Source organism: Macaca thibetana, chromosome 1 (assembly GCF_024542745.1).
Source record: "Macaca thibetana thibetana isolate TM-01 chromosome 1, ASM2454274v1, whole genome shotgun sequence".
Lineage (NCBI taxonomy): Eukaryota > Metazoa > Chordata > Mammalia > Primates > Cercopithecidae > Macaca > Macaca thibetana.
Window position 1 is genome coordinate 107,397,558 of NC_065578.1, and position 17,932 is coordinate 107,415,489.

Genomic DNA, 17,932 nt, shown 5'->3' on the forward strand with positions numbered 1-17,932 from the left:
TTATCAACCAGCTTAAAAATTTTATATCCTTATACTGAATTTTAAAATGTGGTGACATTCTATTTTTACTAATGTTTTTACTATATAATCTATTATGAATAGATTATTAATAATAATTAATATTAAATTAGTTGATATTAACATAGCTATCCCATAGCTGATATTAACATAGCTACCCCAGCTTCTTTTTTTGGTTAGTAGGACTTTATTTTGCTTGTTCTTTCATCTTACAATCTCTACCTTCTGACAAAATGTACATTAATTTTTATTAATTGGAAAGTTCTAACTGATCAAAAGGTGATTATCTTCTAACTTACTAGTCGCCCACCTCAAACCCCCATGGAAACAGGGTAAGAACTTTATTTAGCCTGCCCCATTTGAGAATGGAAATGAAGGGAAATCATGCCCCAACATTATTGCAGGGCACATTTTAGTGGAGTTTTACTGCACTTGAATTTATTTCTCACATCTTACCTATTGCTTTCTAATTATCTCTTTCTTTCTATGTTTTTCCCTCTCCTCTCTCCCCTTCATTGGATTGTTTGAATCTTATGTTTTTGTATTTATTTTCTTATTCCATTTCTTTCCTCCCTGGTTTTGAAGTTATATACTCAACTACTGTAGTTTCAATCATTTACCTTGAAATTTTACCACATACATATAACAAAGTCTAAACTTAATGTTTGACCCCACCATCCTAAATAAGGTAACAATTTTAGAACAGTTTAAAATAAATCATCCCCTCCCCTCTTAACTTACACACTATTATCTAGTATTGTAGTTGTCCTTTTTCTTAAAACTCACAAATGGGTCATTATTATCACATCCATGGCTGTTTCCAACAGACTACTGAAATAATCCATAGACCACTAGCTAAGAGGTGGCCCACTATGGTCTAGAGAGTACCAAGAAACATTGTGTGACCCATTCCCCATATATGCTGCTTCCAGGACTGTATGTGCCCTTTCCCCTACCTACCTTCAACTCACCCTTTTCAGTAGCATAATTCTACTCATTCTTTAACATATTCTTCAGTATTTTCTGAGAGTCCATTATTGTAATATGGTAGACACAGAACTGTTAACCAGATACACATGGTCTGTGCCCTCAGTGGGAACAACGAGCACTAAACAAAAGCAAGCAATACCCAATATTCATTGAGCATTTGCCAGGCATTGTTCTAAGTACTTCCCATGTTAACTCATTTAATCCTTAAAACAAGCCCATGTATTTACTATACTCTCCATTTTACAGACAAAGAGAGGTTAAGGATTTTGTTACAGTCACAAGGCTAGTAAGTAGAGTACAATTAAGAGTTTCAACCCAGGCATTTTAATTCCAAACTGTACTCCCAACCACTGAGATACACAAATAAGTCAATGATTACAAACCATAAGAGCCATGAAGCAGAGAAACAAGTTGAACAGACAAAGAATAACTGGAGTGAAGGGTTCCAAGGTTCTGAATAATTGTGGAGAAAGAAACCTAAAGATATGAAAATGAGAGGAAATGGGAAATGAGATGGAGATGAAAGCCTAAAAGAAAAATGAGAGCAGAAGATAATTATGATGTATGTGAAACCCGTTTCAGAGGGAATGCCTGCTTTAGCTACTTCATATCTATAGCTTCTACTGAACAGGTGTAAGTAGGAAGCTATATTTCAACCCAGTGACTCCTCTCTCACACTGTGATGACCTAGTCACAGCTGTTTCAATCAGCACTGTTAATCTGTTTTGCGTTATTTTAAACGAACACCTGAGACTCAGGAAGTTATAAAGAAATGAGGCTTATGTGGCTCACAGTTCTACAGACTGTACAAGCATGGCACCAACATCTGCTCAGTTTCTGGTGAGACCTCAGGAAGCTTTTACTCATGACTGAAGGAAAAAGGTGAGCAAGTGTGTCAGATGGTGAGAGAAGGACAAGAGAAATGAGGTGCCAGGCTCATAAAACAAGCAGCCCTCATGAACTAATAGAGTTCACTTATCACCAAGCCATTAATGAAGGATCCACTCTCGTGACCAAATTAGTCCCTACTTCCACCACTGAAGGTCACATTTCAACATGAGATTTGGAGGGGACAAATACCCAAACCATATTAAGCACTATTTAGATGTTTTTCCCATGAATTCAGGTTTGGGACACAAAGAGACAGTGAAATGGAAGAAAACAAGCTGACATTTGGAGTGACATGAGTAACACTAATGGCTAAGCACTTGAGGGAAGGTCCATGATGGTTATATAACTATAGGAAACTCTGGTCACTTTCTGCCTTTAAAAAGTGTTTTTAACATTTTTACTGAAGTACAAACACTAGTAATAATAATAATAATAATAATAATATCCCAAAAGTACAAAAAAAGTCACCAGCCATGAAAGAAATATAAATCAAAGCCACAATGAGATATCACTTCATACCAATTATATATTAGTCAGGGTTATCTAGAGAAGCAGAACCAATGGATTGTTAAAATCAAAAGAAATCAAAAGACAGTTCAGATATGATGGCTCATGCCTGTAATCCCAGCACTTTGGTAGGCCAAGGTGGGTGGATTGCTTGAGCCCAGGATTTCAATACCAGCCTAGATGATATGGTTTGGCTATGTTCCCACCCATCTTGAATTGTAGTTCCCATAATTTCCATGTGTTGTGGGAGAGAGCTGGTGGGAGGTAATTGAATTATGGGGAGTGGTTAACCCCATGCTGCTGTTCTCGTGATAGTGAGTGAGTTCTCATGAGAGATGATGGTTTTATAGGGGTTTTTCCCTCTTTGCTCAGCACTTTTTCTTCCTGCCACCATGAGAAGGACATGTTTGCTTCCCCTTCTGCTATGACTGTAAGTTACCTGAGGCCTCCCCAGCCATGCGAAACTGTGAGTCAATTAAACGTCTTTCCTTTATAAATTACCCATTCTCAGGCAGTTCTTTATAGCAGCATGAGAATGGACTAATACAGTAAATTGGTAGCAGGAGTGGGGTGCTGCTAAAAGGGTACCCAAAAATGTGGAAGTGACTTTGGAACTGGGTAACAGGCAGAGGTTGGAACAGTTAGGAGGGTTCAGAAGAAGACTGGGAAAGTTTGGAACTTCTTAGAGATTTGGAGGGCTCAGAAGGCAGAAAGATGTTGGAAAGTTTGCAACTTCCCAGAGACTTGTTGAATTGCTTTGACCAAAATGCTGATAGTAATATGGGCAATGAAGTCCAAGCTGAGGTGGTCTCAGAGGGAGATGAGGAACTTGTTGGGAACTGCAGCAAAGGTGACTCTTGTTATGCTTTAGCAAAGAGACTGGTGGCTTTTTGCCCCTGCTCTAGAGATCTGTGGAACTTTGAACCTAACAGAGATGATTTGGGGTATCAGGCAGAAGAAATTTCTAAGTGGCAAGGCATTCAACAGGGAGCAGAGGATAAAAGTTTGGCAAATTTGCACCCTGATGATGTGACAGAAAATAAAAATCTATTTTCTGAGGAAAAAATTCAAGCCAGCTGCAGAAATCTGTATAAGTAACAAAGAGTGAAATGTTAATCACTAAGACAATGGGGAAAATGCCTCCAGGGCACTTCAGAGGTCTTTAGGGAAGGCCCTCCCATCATAGGCCCAGAGGCCCAGGAGGAAAAAATGGTTTCATGGGCCAGGCCCAGGGCCTTGCTGATTTGTGCAATCTCAGGACTTGGTGCCCTGCATCCCAGCCGTGGCTAAAAGAAGCCAACGTACAGCTCAGGTAATGGCTTCAGAAGCTGCAAGCTCCAAGCCTTGGCAGCTTCTACAAGGTGTTGAGTCTGCAGGTACACAGAAGAACTAAGGTTTGAGATCCTCTGCCTAGATTTCAGAGGATGTATGGCAATGCCTGGATGTCCAGACAGAAGTTTGTGCAGGGGTGGAGCCCTCAAGGAGAACCTCTGCTAGGACAGTGCAGAAGGGAAATGTGGGGTTGGAGCTTTCACACAGAGTCCCCACTGGAGCACAGCCTAGGGGAGCTGTGAAAAGAGGGCCACCATCCTCCAGAACCCAGAATAGTAGATCCACCGACAGTCTGCACCATTCACCTGGAAAAGCCACAGACACTCAATGCCAGCCTGTGAAGAGAGCCAGAAGGGGGTCTGTACCCTACAAAGCCACAGGAGTAGAGATGCTGAAGGCCATGGGAGCCCACTTCTTGCATTAGCATGAGCTGGATGTGTGACATGGAGTCAAAGGAGATCATTTTGGAGATTTAAGATTTGACTACCCCACTAGATTTTGGACTTACCTGGGGCCTGTAGCCCCTTCATTTTGGCCAATTTTTCCCATTTGGAACAAGTGTATTTAATCAATGCCTGTACCCCCATTGTGTATAATAACTACCTTGCTTTTGATTTTACAGGCTCATAGGCAGAAGGGACCTGCCTTGTCTCCAATGAGGCCTTGGACTTTTAGGTTAATGCTGGAATGAGCTGGGGGACTGTAGGGAGGCATGACTGTGTTTTGTAATGTGAGAACATGAGATTTGGGAGGGACCGGCGCAAAATGATATGGTTTGGCTGTGCCCTCACCCAAGTCTCATCTTGAATTATAGTTCCAATAATCCCCATATGTCATGGGAGGGACCCAGTGGGAGGTAATTGAGTCATGGGGGAGGTTACCCTCATTCTGATGTTCTCATGATAGTGAGTAAGTTCTCATGAGATCTGATTATTTTATTTTATTTTATTTTTTGAGACACGGTCTGGCTCTATCGCCCAGGCCGGAGTGCAGTGGCACGATCTCGGCTCACTGCAACCTCCGCCTCCTGGGTTCACACCATTCTCCTGCCTCAGTCTCCTGAGTAGCTGGGACTACAGGTGCCCGCCACCACGCCCAGCTAATTTTTTGTATTTTTAGTAGAGACGGGGTTTCACTGTGTTAGCCAGGGTGGTCTCGATCTCCTGACCTTGTGATCCGCCTGCCTCGGCCTCCCAAAGTGCTGGGATTACAGGCTTGAGCCACCGCACCCAGCCGAGATCTGATTATTTTATAAGGGTTTTTTTTCCCTCTTTGCTAGGCACTGCTCTTCCCGCCATCACGTGAAGAAGGACGTGTTTGCTTCCCCTTCCACCAATGCTTGTAAGTTTCCTGAGGGCTCCCCAGTCAAGCAAAATTATGAGTCAATTAAACCTCTTTCCTTTATAAATTACCCAGTCTCAGGCAGTTCTTTATAGCAGCATGAGAATGGACTAATACACTAGGCAACATGGCAAAACCACATCTCTACAAAAAAATATAAAAAGTAGCCAGGCATTGTGGTACATGCCTGTGGTCCCAGGTACTCAGGAAGTGAGAGGATTAACTAAGCCAGGGAAGTTGAGGCTGCAATGAGCCATGATTGTGCCATTGCACTCCAAATGGGATGATGGGATGACAGAGCAAGACCCTGTCTCTCAAAAAATAAAAATCAAAAAATCAAACGACAGACAGTAATGAGTATTGATATGGCTGTGGAGAAACTGAAACCTTCATTCATTGCTGCTGAGATTATAAAATGGTGTAGACACTTTAGAAACAGTTTGAAAGTTCTTCAAAATATTAAAGATATTTAATTAAATATTAAAGAATCTCTAGACAGGCTAACTGTTGAAGGGCATTCTCAGACAAAGCCAGTCTGCAAAGACTGAAATAAGCGCCTACTTCTTCTAATGCACAGACATAAACACAGGGCCACAACCATCGACAACAATCAGGAACAAATGACATCACTTATGAAACAAAATAAAGTACCAGTGACCATCCCTAAAGAAACAGAGATGTATGAACTTACAAAGAATTCAAAATAACTGTTTTAAGAAAGCTCAGCAAACTTCAAGAAAACACAAAGAAACAATGCAATGAAATTAGGAAAATAATCAGTGACCACAATTAGAAAGGTAATAAAGAGACTGAAATAATAAAAGAAAAACACCAAACAGAAATCATGGGGCTGAAAAATACAATGAACAAAATTAAAATACAATATGGGAGCATCAACTGCAGAAGTAGTCAAGAAGAAGAAAGAAACTATGAACTCAAAGACAGGTTATTTGAAAATACACAGAGGAGAAAAAAGAATGAAAATGAATGAAGAGCCTGGGCACGGTGGCTCAAGCCTGTAATCCCAGCACTTTGGGAGGCCGAGACGGGTGGATCACGAGGTCAGGAGATCGAGACCATCCTGGCTAACCCGGTGAAACCCCGTCTCTACTAAAAAATACAAAAAACTAGCTGGGCGAGGTGGCGGGCGCCTGTAGTCCCAGCTACTCAGGAGGCTGAGGCAGGAGAATGGCGTAAACCCGGGAGGCGGAGCTTGCAGTGAGCTGAGATCCGGCCACTGGACTCCAGCCTGGGTGACAGAGCGAGACTCCGTCTCAAGAAAAAAAAAAAAAAGGAAAAAAGAAAATGAATGAAGAAAGCTTACAAGATTTATGGAACAGCATCAAAAGAGCAAAGTTTTGAGTCACAGGAGTTAAAGAAGGAGAAAAGGAAGATAAAGGGGGTAAAAAGCTTAATTAAAGAAACAGTAACAGAAAATTTTCCAAACCTGAAGATGTAAATCTCTACATACAGAAAAAGTCAAGGGTCTCTAATCAGATTCAGTCCAAACAAGACTACCTCAAGACATATTACAATCAAACTATCAAAATTAAAAACGAGAGGATCCTGAAAACAGCAAGAGATAAGAAGCAAATAACATATAAGAGAGTCCCAATATGGTTGGCAACAGACTTATCAGCAGAGACCTACCAAGTCAGGAGAGAAAGGGATGATATATTCAAAGTGTTCAAGGAGAAAAATACCAACCAAAAGTAATGTACCCAGCAAAGTGTCCTTCAGAAATGGAGAGATACTTTCCCAGACAAACAATAGCTGAGGGAGTTAATCATGACCACACCTATTTTATAAGAAATGTAAAAGGAGTTCCTCAAGCTGAAAGAAAAATATGCTAATGAGTAACACGAAAACATCTTAAAGTATAAAACTGACTGCTAAAAGAAAGTACACAGGTAAATTAAAAATACTCTAATACTGTAATGATGGTATGCAAATCACTTATATCTGTAGTAGGAAAGATAAAAGAGAAAACTATTAAAAGTAATAATAGCTAAAATAATTTGTTAAGGGATACACAATATGAAAAAATGTGAACTGTGACATCAAAAATTCAAAATGTTAAGGGATTAAGTAAAAGTGTAGATTTTGTTTGTTTGTTTGTTTTGGAGGGTTTTTGCAATAAAAATGAAGTTGTCAAGCTAAAATAAACTATTATAACTCTTAAGATGTTTTTTGGTAACCACAAATCAAAAACCAATAGGAGACACACAAAAACTAAAAAGCAAGAAATCAAAACATACCACTAGAGAAAATCACTTCACCACAAAAAAAAGACAGCAAGAGAGGAAGAAAAGAATAAAGGATCTACAAAAGAACCATGAAACAATAAGCAAAATGGCAGTACAAAGTCCTTACTTATCAATAATTACCTTGAACATGAATGGATTAAATTATCCAATCAAAAAACATAGGGTCTGAGTGGATAAATAAAACTAGATCCAACTATATGCTGCCCATGACAGACTCATTTCATCTGTAAATACACACACAGACTGATGGTGAAGGAATGGAAAAAGATATTCCATGGAAACAGAAACCAAAAGAGAGCAGGAGTATACTTATATCATATTAAACAAACTTTAAGTCAGAAAGTGTAAAGGAGAAACAAAGATCCTATATAATGATACAAGGGTCAATTCAATAAGAGAATATAACAATAAGTTATATGAAGGCACTTTTACTCCAGTTCTCCCATTTTGAATTTTCAATGTCACAATTTATATATTTTACATTGCATATCCCTTAATAAATTACGTAGCTATTGTTTTTTATAAATATATATGAACCCAACATCAGTACACCTAAAGATAAATACCAAACATTGGCCAGGCGCGGTGGCTCATGTCTGTAATCCCAGCACTTTGGGAGGCCAAGGCGGGTGGATCATTAAGTCAAGAGATCAAGACCATCCTGGCCAACATGGTGAAACCCTGTTTTTACTAAAAATACAAAAATTAGCTGGGAGTGGTGGCAGGTGCCTGTAGCCCCAGCTACTCAGGAGGCTGAGGCAGGAGAATCACTTGAACTGGGAGGCGGAGGCTGCAGTGAGCCGAGACCCCGCCACTGCACTCCAGCCTGGCAACAGAGGAGACTCCGTCTCAAAAACAACAACAACAACAACAACAACAAAGATAGACTGCAATACAGCAATACTAGGGGACTTCAACACACTACCTTCAGCAATGGACAAATCATCTCAACAGAAAATCAGTAAGAAACATCAGATTTAAACTATACTCTAGAACAAATGGACAGATCAGACATAAAACATTTCACCTAATGGCAAGAGAATACACATTCTTCTCAACTGCATATGGAACATGCACCAGGGCGCACCAGGAGATATCACATGTTAGGCCACTAAACAAGTCTTAACAAATTTAAGCAGAAGGAAATCATATCAAGTTTCTTTTCTGACCACAATAATAAAAAATTAGAAATCAGTAACAGAGGTGCTTCAGCAAATTCACAAATACATGGAAATTGAACAACATGCTCCTGAATGATCAGTGGGTCAATGAAGAAACTGAAAGCAAAATTCAAAAATTTCCTGAGATGAAAAAAAATGGAAACACAGCCTACCAAAACCCATGGAACACAGCAAAAGCAGTTTTAAGAGCAAAGTTTATGGCAGTAAATGCCTACATAAAAACAAAAAACCTCAAATAAACAACCAAAAAACCCCAATAGACATCTTTCAAAGACATACAAATGTCCAAAATGTACAAGAAAAAAAAAAAGCTCAATATCACTAATTACCATAAAAATGCAAATAAAAACCACAATGAGATATCACCTCATACTACACTTAGAATGACGATTACCAAAGAGACAAAAGATAACAAGTGTTGGCAAGTATGTAGAGAAAAGGGAATTTTTGCACCCTGTTGGTGAGGAGGTAAATTAATACAGCCATTATGAAAAGCAGTATGGAGTTCCTTTAAAAGTTAAATACAGAACTACCATATGATCCTACAATCCCACCACTGTATGTATGTGTGTGTGTATACATATATATACATATATAAAATGAAATCAATATATCAAAGAGCCATGTGCATTCCCATGTTCATTATAGCACTATTCATAATAGCCAAGATATGGAATCAACCTAAGTGTCCACCAATGCATGAACAGAGAAAATGTGCTACACATACACAAGAGAAAACTGTTCAGCCATAAAAAAGAAGGAAATCCTGTTATTTGTAACAACATGAATGTAATAAGCCAGGTAAAGACAAATACTGCATGATCTCACTCATGTGGAATCAGAAAAAGTTAATCTCATAGAAGCAGAGAGCAGAATACTTTGGGAGTGGGGTATGGTTTGTGTTAAAGGACCCACAATTTCAGCTTGACATGAGAAATAAGCTCAAGAGCTCCACTGTACAACATGAAGACTATAATTAATAATAATATATTCTTGAAAAATACTAAGAGAATGGATGTAAAGTGTTCTCACCACAGAAATCATTAAATATGAGATGTATCATGTTAATTAGCTAGACTTAGTCACTCCACAATGTATATATACTTCAAAACATCATGTTGTACATGATAAACACATAAAATTGTCAATTTAAAAATGAATAAATGTTTTAAATCACTTAATTGTATACTTTAGAAAAGTGAATTTATGGTATGTGAATTACAACTCAGTAAAGCTGCCGGCTGGGCGCAGTGGCTCACTCCTGTAATCCCAGCACTTTGGGAGTCCAAGGCAGGTGGATCACCTGATGTCAGGAGTTCAAGATGAGCCTGGCCAATATGGTGAAACCGTCTCTACTAAAAATAAAAAAAAATAGCCAGGCGTGGTGGCACGTGCCTGTAGTCCCAACCACTCGGGAGCATGAGGCAGGAAAATTACTCGAACGTGGGAGGTGGAGGTTGCAGTGAGCTGAGATCACACCATTGCACTCCAGCTGGGCAACAGAGTAAGACTCCATCTCAAAAAAAAAAAAAAAGTTACATAAATCGGAGGAAAAAAGACAAAGAGATCTTGGACATACATAATGAAGACTAGGGAGGTGTTTTAAAGCCACACTTACAAACACAGAGTTCTAATGCAGGATATTAAAGTGAAAGTCAATTGTTGACCAACATGAAGAGCTTACCTTTGAAGAATCAACTCTGCTTGTTGTTCAGAAATAGTCAGACCCAGTGTCTGGAGAGACTGGACAATTTCTGAAGCCTCAATTTTTCCTTTAAAAAAATAAAAAGGGCAAAAATAAAACTCAGAACTGACAAGAGCCACAGAAATCATGAATTTCAAATCTCTCATTTAAGAGAAAGCTTTAAACTGATTAAGGCAAAATTATGCATGTAGGTGAGTTATAGATTTGCTTAAATGCCTATCCCAACATCAATACTAAAAATGTAACAAATACATTAAACAAATAAACACACATTTTTTAAAAATTCAGTAATTATAACAGCCTTATAGATAAATAATATTCCCCCAAAGAGACCAACTTCTCAAGTGGCCTTACCAAGTAATGTAATTAAGAAGTAGCAGAACTAAGATCCAAATCAAGATATTCTAACTCTAAGACAAATTCAATTAAAGTAGGATCTAGTCATTTAAAAAGTATCTATTTCTACATTTTTAATAAATTACTAGACATTTACTATGCAAAACATCATATATGGCTGAGTTAAAGAGAAGTAGTAAATGAGGAAATAGAGCTAAAGCACAGACTATTCTTTTAAAAATCTGGCAGTAAAAGGCCAGGCATGGTGGCCCACACCTGTAATCCCAGCACTTTGGGAGGCTGAGGTGGGTGGATCACCTAAGGTCAGCAGTTTGAGACTAGTGTGGCCAACATGGTGAAACCCCATCTCTACTAAAAATACAAAAATTAGCCAGGCATGGTGGCAGGCACCTATAATCCCACCTACTCGGGAGGCTAAGAGAGGAAAATTGCTTGAAGCCGGGAGGCAGAGGTTGCAGTGAGCTGAGATTGTGCCATTGCACTCCAGCCTTGGTGACAAAGTGAGACTCCGTCTCAAAAATAAATAAATAAAAATAAAAATCTGGCAGTAAAAATAAGGGGAGCAAGGAAAAAAGAACAATAATAGAAAATTTTTAATACTAGGGAAATTAGAGCATGTTTGTAGACAGAAGGAGAACAATCAGAAGACAGGAAGAGAATATAGAAAATAAAATAGAAGCAATAAATGTAAGCAGTGCTATATTTCCTTCCAGCAATTCACAGGCTCATGAGAATCCTAAGACTACTGTACATGAAAAAGAATGAAACAAAACAAAGAGAGGGTCTGATGCTGAAGCAGCATAAGCAGCTGACTTCTCCAGAAAAAGAGGAAGACAAAAATTACTGTTAGTGGTGAAAGGATAGACTTTCTTGGAGAAAGGACCCTGGAGAGATGACAGGATTGTGAGAGAATCCTCCTGGGGAGAGGGAAGGAGCAGCATGAGAATCTGGACCATGTAAGGACAGTGAGAGGCAGCATCTGTTAGCAAAGAAATTATGCAAATACCCTTCTGAATATTCTTCTTTAGAACTGCACTCTTAAAGAGATATGCTCAATTCTCATTATTCACAGTAATCATGTTCCATAAAGTTCTATATTCATTGCAAACACTGAATTAGCAAATACCGAACCATTGTTCCTACAGGAAAAACAGGGTTAGGTTCCTGTGAGCCTCTGATCACAACACTTTCATAACTGATTAATACATAACCTTGTTTTATGTCTGTTTCTCTTTGAAGGCACCTCATTTAATGTGTGTTGTTGATTCACTAACATTGAATTTGGGGCAAAGCTTATCTAATGCATATATTTTCTCCATAAGGCATGCCATGGCTTTCTTGCATTTAGGAACACTAGATAGCATTTCAGCACTACATTTGGTGAACATTTTAAAAAGGAAATTACCAATAAAAATACGAAAATGCAAAAACTGGCACAAAATAGACTTTGAAAGGGATATTTGCTAATTAATAGTATGAAAGCTGAAACAAGAAGGCAGAGTGTTGTCTTATTCTACTAGTTAGGAATGTACATGCTAAGCAACTCAAGTTTTTCACTGCTCTGTGCGTGTCCAGGAATGCCTGGGAAAGTACTGTGAGTATATATTTTGGGGTTACTTTTGGGATAAATTTTATTGAGTAGGCAAATTCACAAATACAGAATCCCCAAATAATGAAGATCAACTGTATATGTTTTGTATTAAAGAAGTCTGAAAAATAAAAATATGAACCTATAATGCCACAATGTTTTAAAATATACAAACATGGTAAATTATGGAAACATTGTGTGGATTTCCCACAAATATACCATCAAAATTTCATCTTTAGTTCATTCAGAATTTTATAAAATGAACAATTGATATGTATACAACTTATGTACTGGGATGACTGACCTCTGATTATCTGGCAATTGATCTTAAGGTAGCTCCATCTCTCAGCTACTGCCTGCCATAACAGCACACAGACAATCTGACCCGCAAGACAATCCGAACTGCAGATGGTCCATGTTGGAATGAAAGTTTGCAGAGAAGAAAGAAAGCTGAATTTTGCTAGAAGACTGGACTAAGGCTAGACTTGGTGGCATATATTGTAAGGCTGATGGGCAACAAATGTTTCAACAGTACTACTTCCAACCCAAACTCAGCTCTTCCTGGCTGAGAGTCACAGATGTGAATAATCTTCAAAACCATTTAAAGACTTCAGTTTGTTTGTTTGAAGGAACTTGCTTTGAATTAAACTTTAATATTCAGTGTAAATCAGGGATGGCAAACTATAACCCTCAAGCCAAATAAGGTGTATTAACTATCTTTGGAAATAAAGTTTTATTGGAAATCAGCCATCCCCATTCATTTACATATTGTCCATGGCTGCTTTTTAGGTACAACAGCAGAGATAAGTAGCTACAACTGAGACCACATGACCCACAAAGCTAAAATATTTATTATCTGGACTTCTGGACAAAAAAGTTTGCTTATCTCAGACATGAACCACATCTCCTGTCAATGTATTTGTTTAACTTGTTTCTTTAATAACAAGTCTGTAAATGAAATGACCCTGACTATTCACAAGTAGGGCGGGGTCTGGTACTGCATTACAATTTTTATAAATTCTCTCTTCCTGTTAAAGGTTGCCTCTGGTGATGAGGGCTTCAAGACTCTATTTCTAATTAGAATTAGATAAGGTCTTCAGAGTAGGGTCCCCATGATGGGACTAGTGGCTTTATAAGAGGAAGAGAGATCTGAGGTAGCGCATTTGCTCTGTGATGCCTGCTAGCATGTTATGACACAGTAAGAGGCCCTCACCAGATTCAGCTCTTCAACTTTGAACTTCCCAGCCTCCAGAACTATAAGAAATAAATTTCATTTCTTCATAAATTACCCAGTCTATGGTATTCTGTTATAGCAACAGAAAACAGATTAAGAGAAACTCCAACCTATTAATCAAAATAGAGAAGTCATACTCTTAACTAGAAGGTACATACTTATATGTTTATATGCTACTTTCCCCTAATTTCCAGGATCAGAGTATCTTCTCTAAATTAATTCTTCCAAAAATACTAACAAATGCAAGATAATCTGAAAGTTTTTTAAATTTTAGACTACACAATTGTCATTCTTGTATACAAATAAAAACAAATCTCACTTACCTAGAGGACAAGAAAATGCAATTATTATTTTTAACCTACAGGTTTAAGTCAAATCAGCATAATGTTCCATAGTTAATATTTACAACAGGCCCTGCCCACAGTTTATAATTCAGCAATGTAATTCATTATATTTCAAAGTAATGAAAAAGAAAAGCTATCTATAAGTTTTCTTCACTAAATAATATAAACTCTACATAAAAATCATATTACTAAGAAAAATAAGTATTAACACAAATAATAATTATCATCTAAAACCACAGAGATTAAATAAGCATGCTTTTAGACTCTTGGAAGCACGAGAAATGCTTCTTCATAGCTGATGATAAATATAAAAGAAAGACACACCATCATTATTTTTGTCTAAACTCTTAAATGCCAACTTCATTTTCTTCTCATGGTCTTTAAGGTACTTCATAAATTCTTCAAAATCCAGCTTCCCATCTTTGTTGACATCTCCAGTAGTAAAAATTTTCTATAAAAAGAACAAAAAACATTAGAAAGAAGTTGTTGCCAATATGGGCTGATACACTAAATTATTTCTACACATATTTCAAGCAGATTGGCTGTTTTCCTAAAAGACTATAGTACCTATTTTTGGCCAGATGTATCATCATTCATTATGGCAAAGATCTATAATAAAAGTAGTTGTACTGCTAAAAAAAGATTCCGGGTCTTGTGTTAAATTTTCAATCAGAAAAATGATGCACTGATTTTTATAAAACATGACATTTTTAAAGCTAATATAACCACACCCTAAATTTCTTGACATGTACTTTATAAACCCCAAGATAGAAGACAAACACTTGACCTACCACAGGATTTAAAATATTGCAGCACTTTGGGAGGCTGATGGGGGAGGATCACTTGAGGTCAGGATTCAAGACCAGACTGGACAACACAGTGAGACCTCATCTCCATAAAAAAATTTTAAAATTAGCCAGATGTGTTGGCACATGCCTATAAATACTAGCTACATGGAGGCTGAGATAGGAGGATCACTTGAGCCCAGGAATTTGAGGTTACAATGAGCTATACTGCACCACTGCATTCTAACCTGGTGACAGAGAAAGACCCTGTCTCTAAAAAAGAAAGAAAGAAGAAAGCCTAAAATGGTGTTTTTCCCTTTGATTTCAAAAATTAAATAATCTTTTACTAAGGATGATCCGTATAAAAAGCTGTCATAGCAAACTGTAAGCCCTCTCCTACCACCACCCAAAATATAACCTATCTACCTATTATGACACTCACAATCACCCACTCAAAGATTACAAATTCTACTGTTCTGATGGTCATACTCTTCCAGGTAAATAATGCCAAGTTGGGCCGGGCTCGGTGGCCGACGCCTGTAATCCCAGCACTTTGGGAGGCTGTGGCAGGTGGATCACCTGAGGTCAGGAATTCAGGACCAGCCTGACCAACATGGAGAACCCCCCATCTCTACTAAAATACAAAATTAGCTGGGCGTGGTGGTGCATACCTATAATCCCAGCTACTTGGGAGGCTGAGGCAGAAGAATTGCTTGAACCTGGGAGGTGGAGGTTGCAGTGAGCCGAGATCACACAACATTACACTCCAGCCTGGGCAACAAGAGTGAAACTCCATCTCAAAAAAATAAATAAATAAATAAAAATAATGCCACATTGTGACTGGATAGTTTAATGGTCATAGTCAGATCTCCAACCTCCACACTTAGAGAGACAGATCTGAAACTTGTGAGCTGCAACTAAAGCTACATTTAGAGAAAGATTTCTGGTTTAAAATCTTTAGTAATTAATCTTTCATAATTAGAAAAAAAGAAAGACTGGAAATCAGTGACCAATCACTGAGGCTTATCTCAATCTCAGGAAATTATTTAAAAATGAAGCAAAAAAGAAGTTGAAGGAAATAAGGAGCAAAACGTAATGAGAAAGAAAACACGTCATTGGGAAGATTAACAAAGCCAAAAGACAGTTCTTTGAAAAGACTCTTAAAATTGATAAACTCCTAAAACTGGCCAATAACTAGTGTCAGAAAGTAAAGATGGAAACTACTAGACACTATAGACATTAATGGCCACTATAGACAAAACTGGCCAATAACTAATGTCAGAAAGTAAAGATGGAAACTACTAGACACTATAGACATTAATGATATTATGAACAGCTTTATATCAAAAATGTGAACGTGAGATAACAAACGCCTATAAAAACTTATTAAAAACTGACAGAAGACAGCAGAAATTCTGAGTAGCCCTATACTCAGATTTTAAAGAAATGTAAAGTGTAATTTGTAAACATTCCCATGAAGAAAAATCGAGGCCCACATGGTTTTAACAATAATGTCTACCAAACTTTAAGGAAAAAAAAAACACCAATTTTCCAGAGAATTGAAAGGGTGGGAACATTTGCCAACCCATTTTATGAGGTGGGTATACACTTGATTCTAAAACCTAACAGGGACATCACAAAAAAAAAAGGAAAATTACAAGCAATGTCAACTAGTGAAAAAGATGCAAAACTCCTACAAAAAATACTAGCAAATCAAATCTAATAATACACAAAATGGATGACATTATATATATATGTGTATATATATTCATGCACTGTATACAGTTCAGTCAATGACAGACCTCATATATGACAGTGGTTTAGTAGGATTATAGTACCATATTTTCACCATGGAATACTACACAGCCATAAAAAATAATAAAACCATGTCCTCTACAGCAACATGGCTGCAGCTGATGGCCATTATCCTAAGCGAATTAACGCAGAAATAGAAAACCAAAAACCACATGTTCTTACATATACATGTGAGCAAAACATGGGGTGCACAGGGATATAAAGATGGAAACAGCAGAAACTGGGGACTACAAGAATGGGGAGGGAATGGGAAAGGGTTGAAAAATTATCGATTGGGTACTATGCTCACTACCTGAGTGACAGGGTTCAATTGTACACCAAACCTCAGTATCCTGCAATATACCCTTGTAACAAATGTACACATACCCCCTGAATCTAAACTAAAAGTTGAATAAAATTACCATATTTTTACTGTACCTTTTCTGTGTTTGGATACACAAATACTTAGTGTGTTAAAACTGCCTACAGTATTCAGTACAGTAACCTGCTACAATCCAAGAGAAAATTCACAGCATTCTGTGGCGCCATTTATGTACTGAAGTTTCCTGTAAGAGGTTTATATTTTGGCCAATGGAAACATCAGTGAACAAGAATAGTCACTGACCAAAAGGGGCTTGCTGCCCAATGAACTAGAAGTCAATACTATAACACCAGGTTTTGAGAAAAGAAAAGCTTCTTATTGCAAGATGACCCACAAGAAGACAGGAGTCCAACTCAAATCTGTCTCCCTGTGCTGGCTTTAAGGTAGTCATTTTATTAGAAAAGGTTTGGGGGCAGATTCTGGATTAGTGGGTGATTGGTGGAAGGAAAGGGGGAGGTCTCCCACGACCTTAGGCATGCATAGTTATCTCTTCATGCTACCTCACGGATTGTTAGTGAAAATCTGGGGGGAGTTAGTATAAAATACGTGGTGGAAATTTGGGCTGTAACATCAGCAAGTTCGTTCTGTGCAGACTTGAGTTGACCATATTCATTCCAACCAGTTTTAACTAATTTTGTGTTATAAGTGGAGAGATTTTCAGTGTTTCAGCAAGTTGCTTATTTTTTAATCTGTCATCCTGAAAACAAGATTTTCTCTTAGTCATTGGTTCCTTTCACTCTTTGGGACCGCAGTTTTCACTACCATTTTGGAAGTAACAAGCTAAAGGTCAGTTTTGTTTTGTTTTTTTCAAAAAAATTTCGAATAGTTTTTTTTTTTTAACCCATCCAGCATTTCTTGTGGTAAATCAAGAGTTATGATTGCCTAATGAGTCTGACTTATCAATACAATAGTCATCCCTTATCCACAGTTTCACTTTCTACAGTTTCAGTTACCTGCGGTCAATCATGGTCTATTAATCAATCATTTAATCAAACTATTAAATGGAAAACTCCAGAAACAAACAACTCATAAGTTTTAAATTGCACACCATTCTGAGTAGCATGATGAACTCTCTCAACATTCTGTGCCATCCAGCCCAGAAGGTGAATGTCCTTTCATCCAGCATATCCACACTATAGATGCTACTTGCCTGTTAGTCACTTAGTAGCCATACCAGTTATCAGATCAAAAATATATAGTCTATGGCCAGGCGCGG

At 37.9% G+C, this 17,932-nt stretch overlaps 1 protein-coding gene across 2 annotated transcripts in view; it reads right to left on the minus strand.

Annotated features, from left to right (window-relative positions):
• Positions 1-17,932, minus strand: part of LOC126929676 (calcium-binding mitochondrial carrier protein SCaMC-1) — a 55,791-nt gene that overhangs the window by 25,860 nt on the left and 11,999 nt on the right. For both annotated transcript variants that reach the window (XM_050746263.1, XM_050746257.1), the window contains exons 2-3: positions 14,080-14,206; positions 10,212-10,299 (exon numbers count right to left, since the gene is read on the minus strand). In XM_050746263.1, the coding sequence (XP_050602220.1) occupies positions 10,212-10,299; positions 14,080-14,206 (215 nt within the window). The remainder of the gene's footprint in view (positions 1-10,211; positions 10,300-14,079; positions 14,207-17,932) is intronic.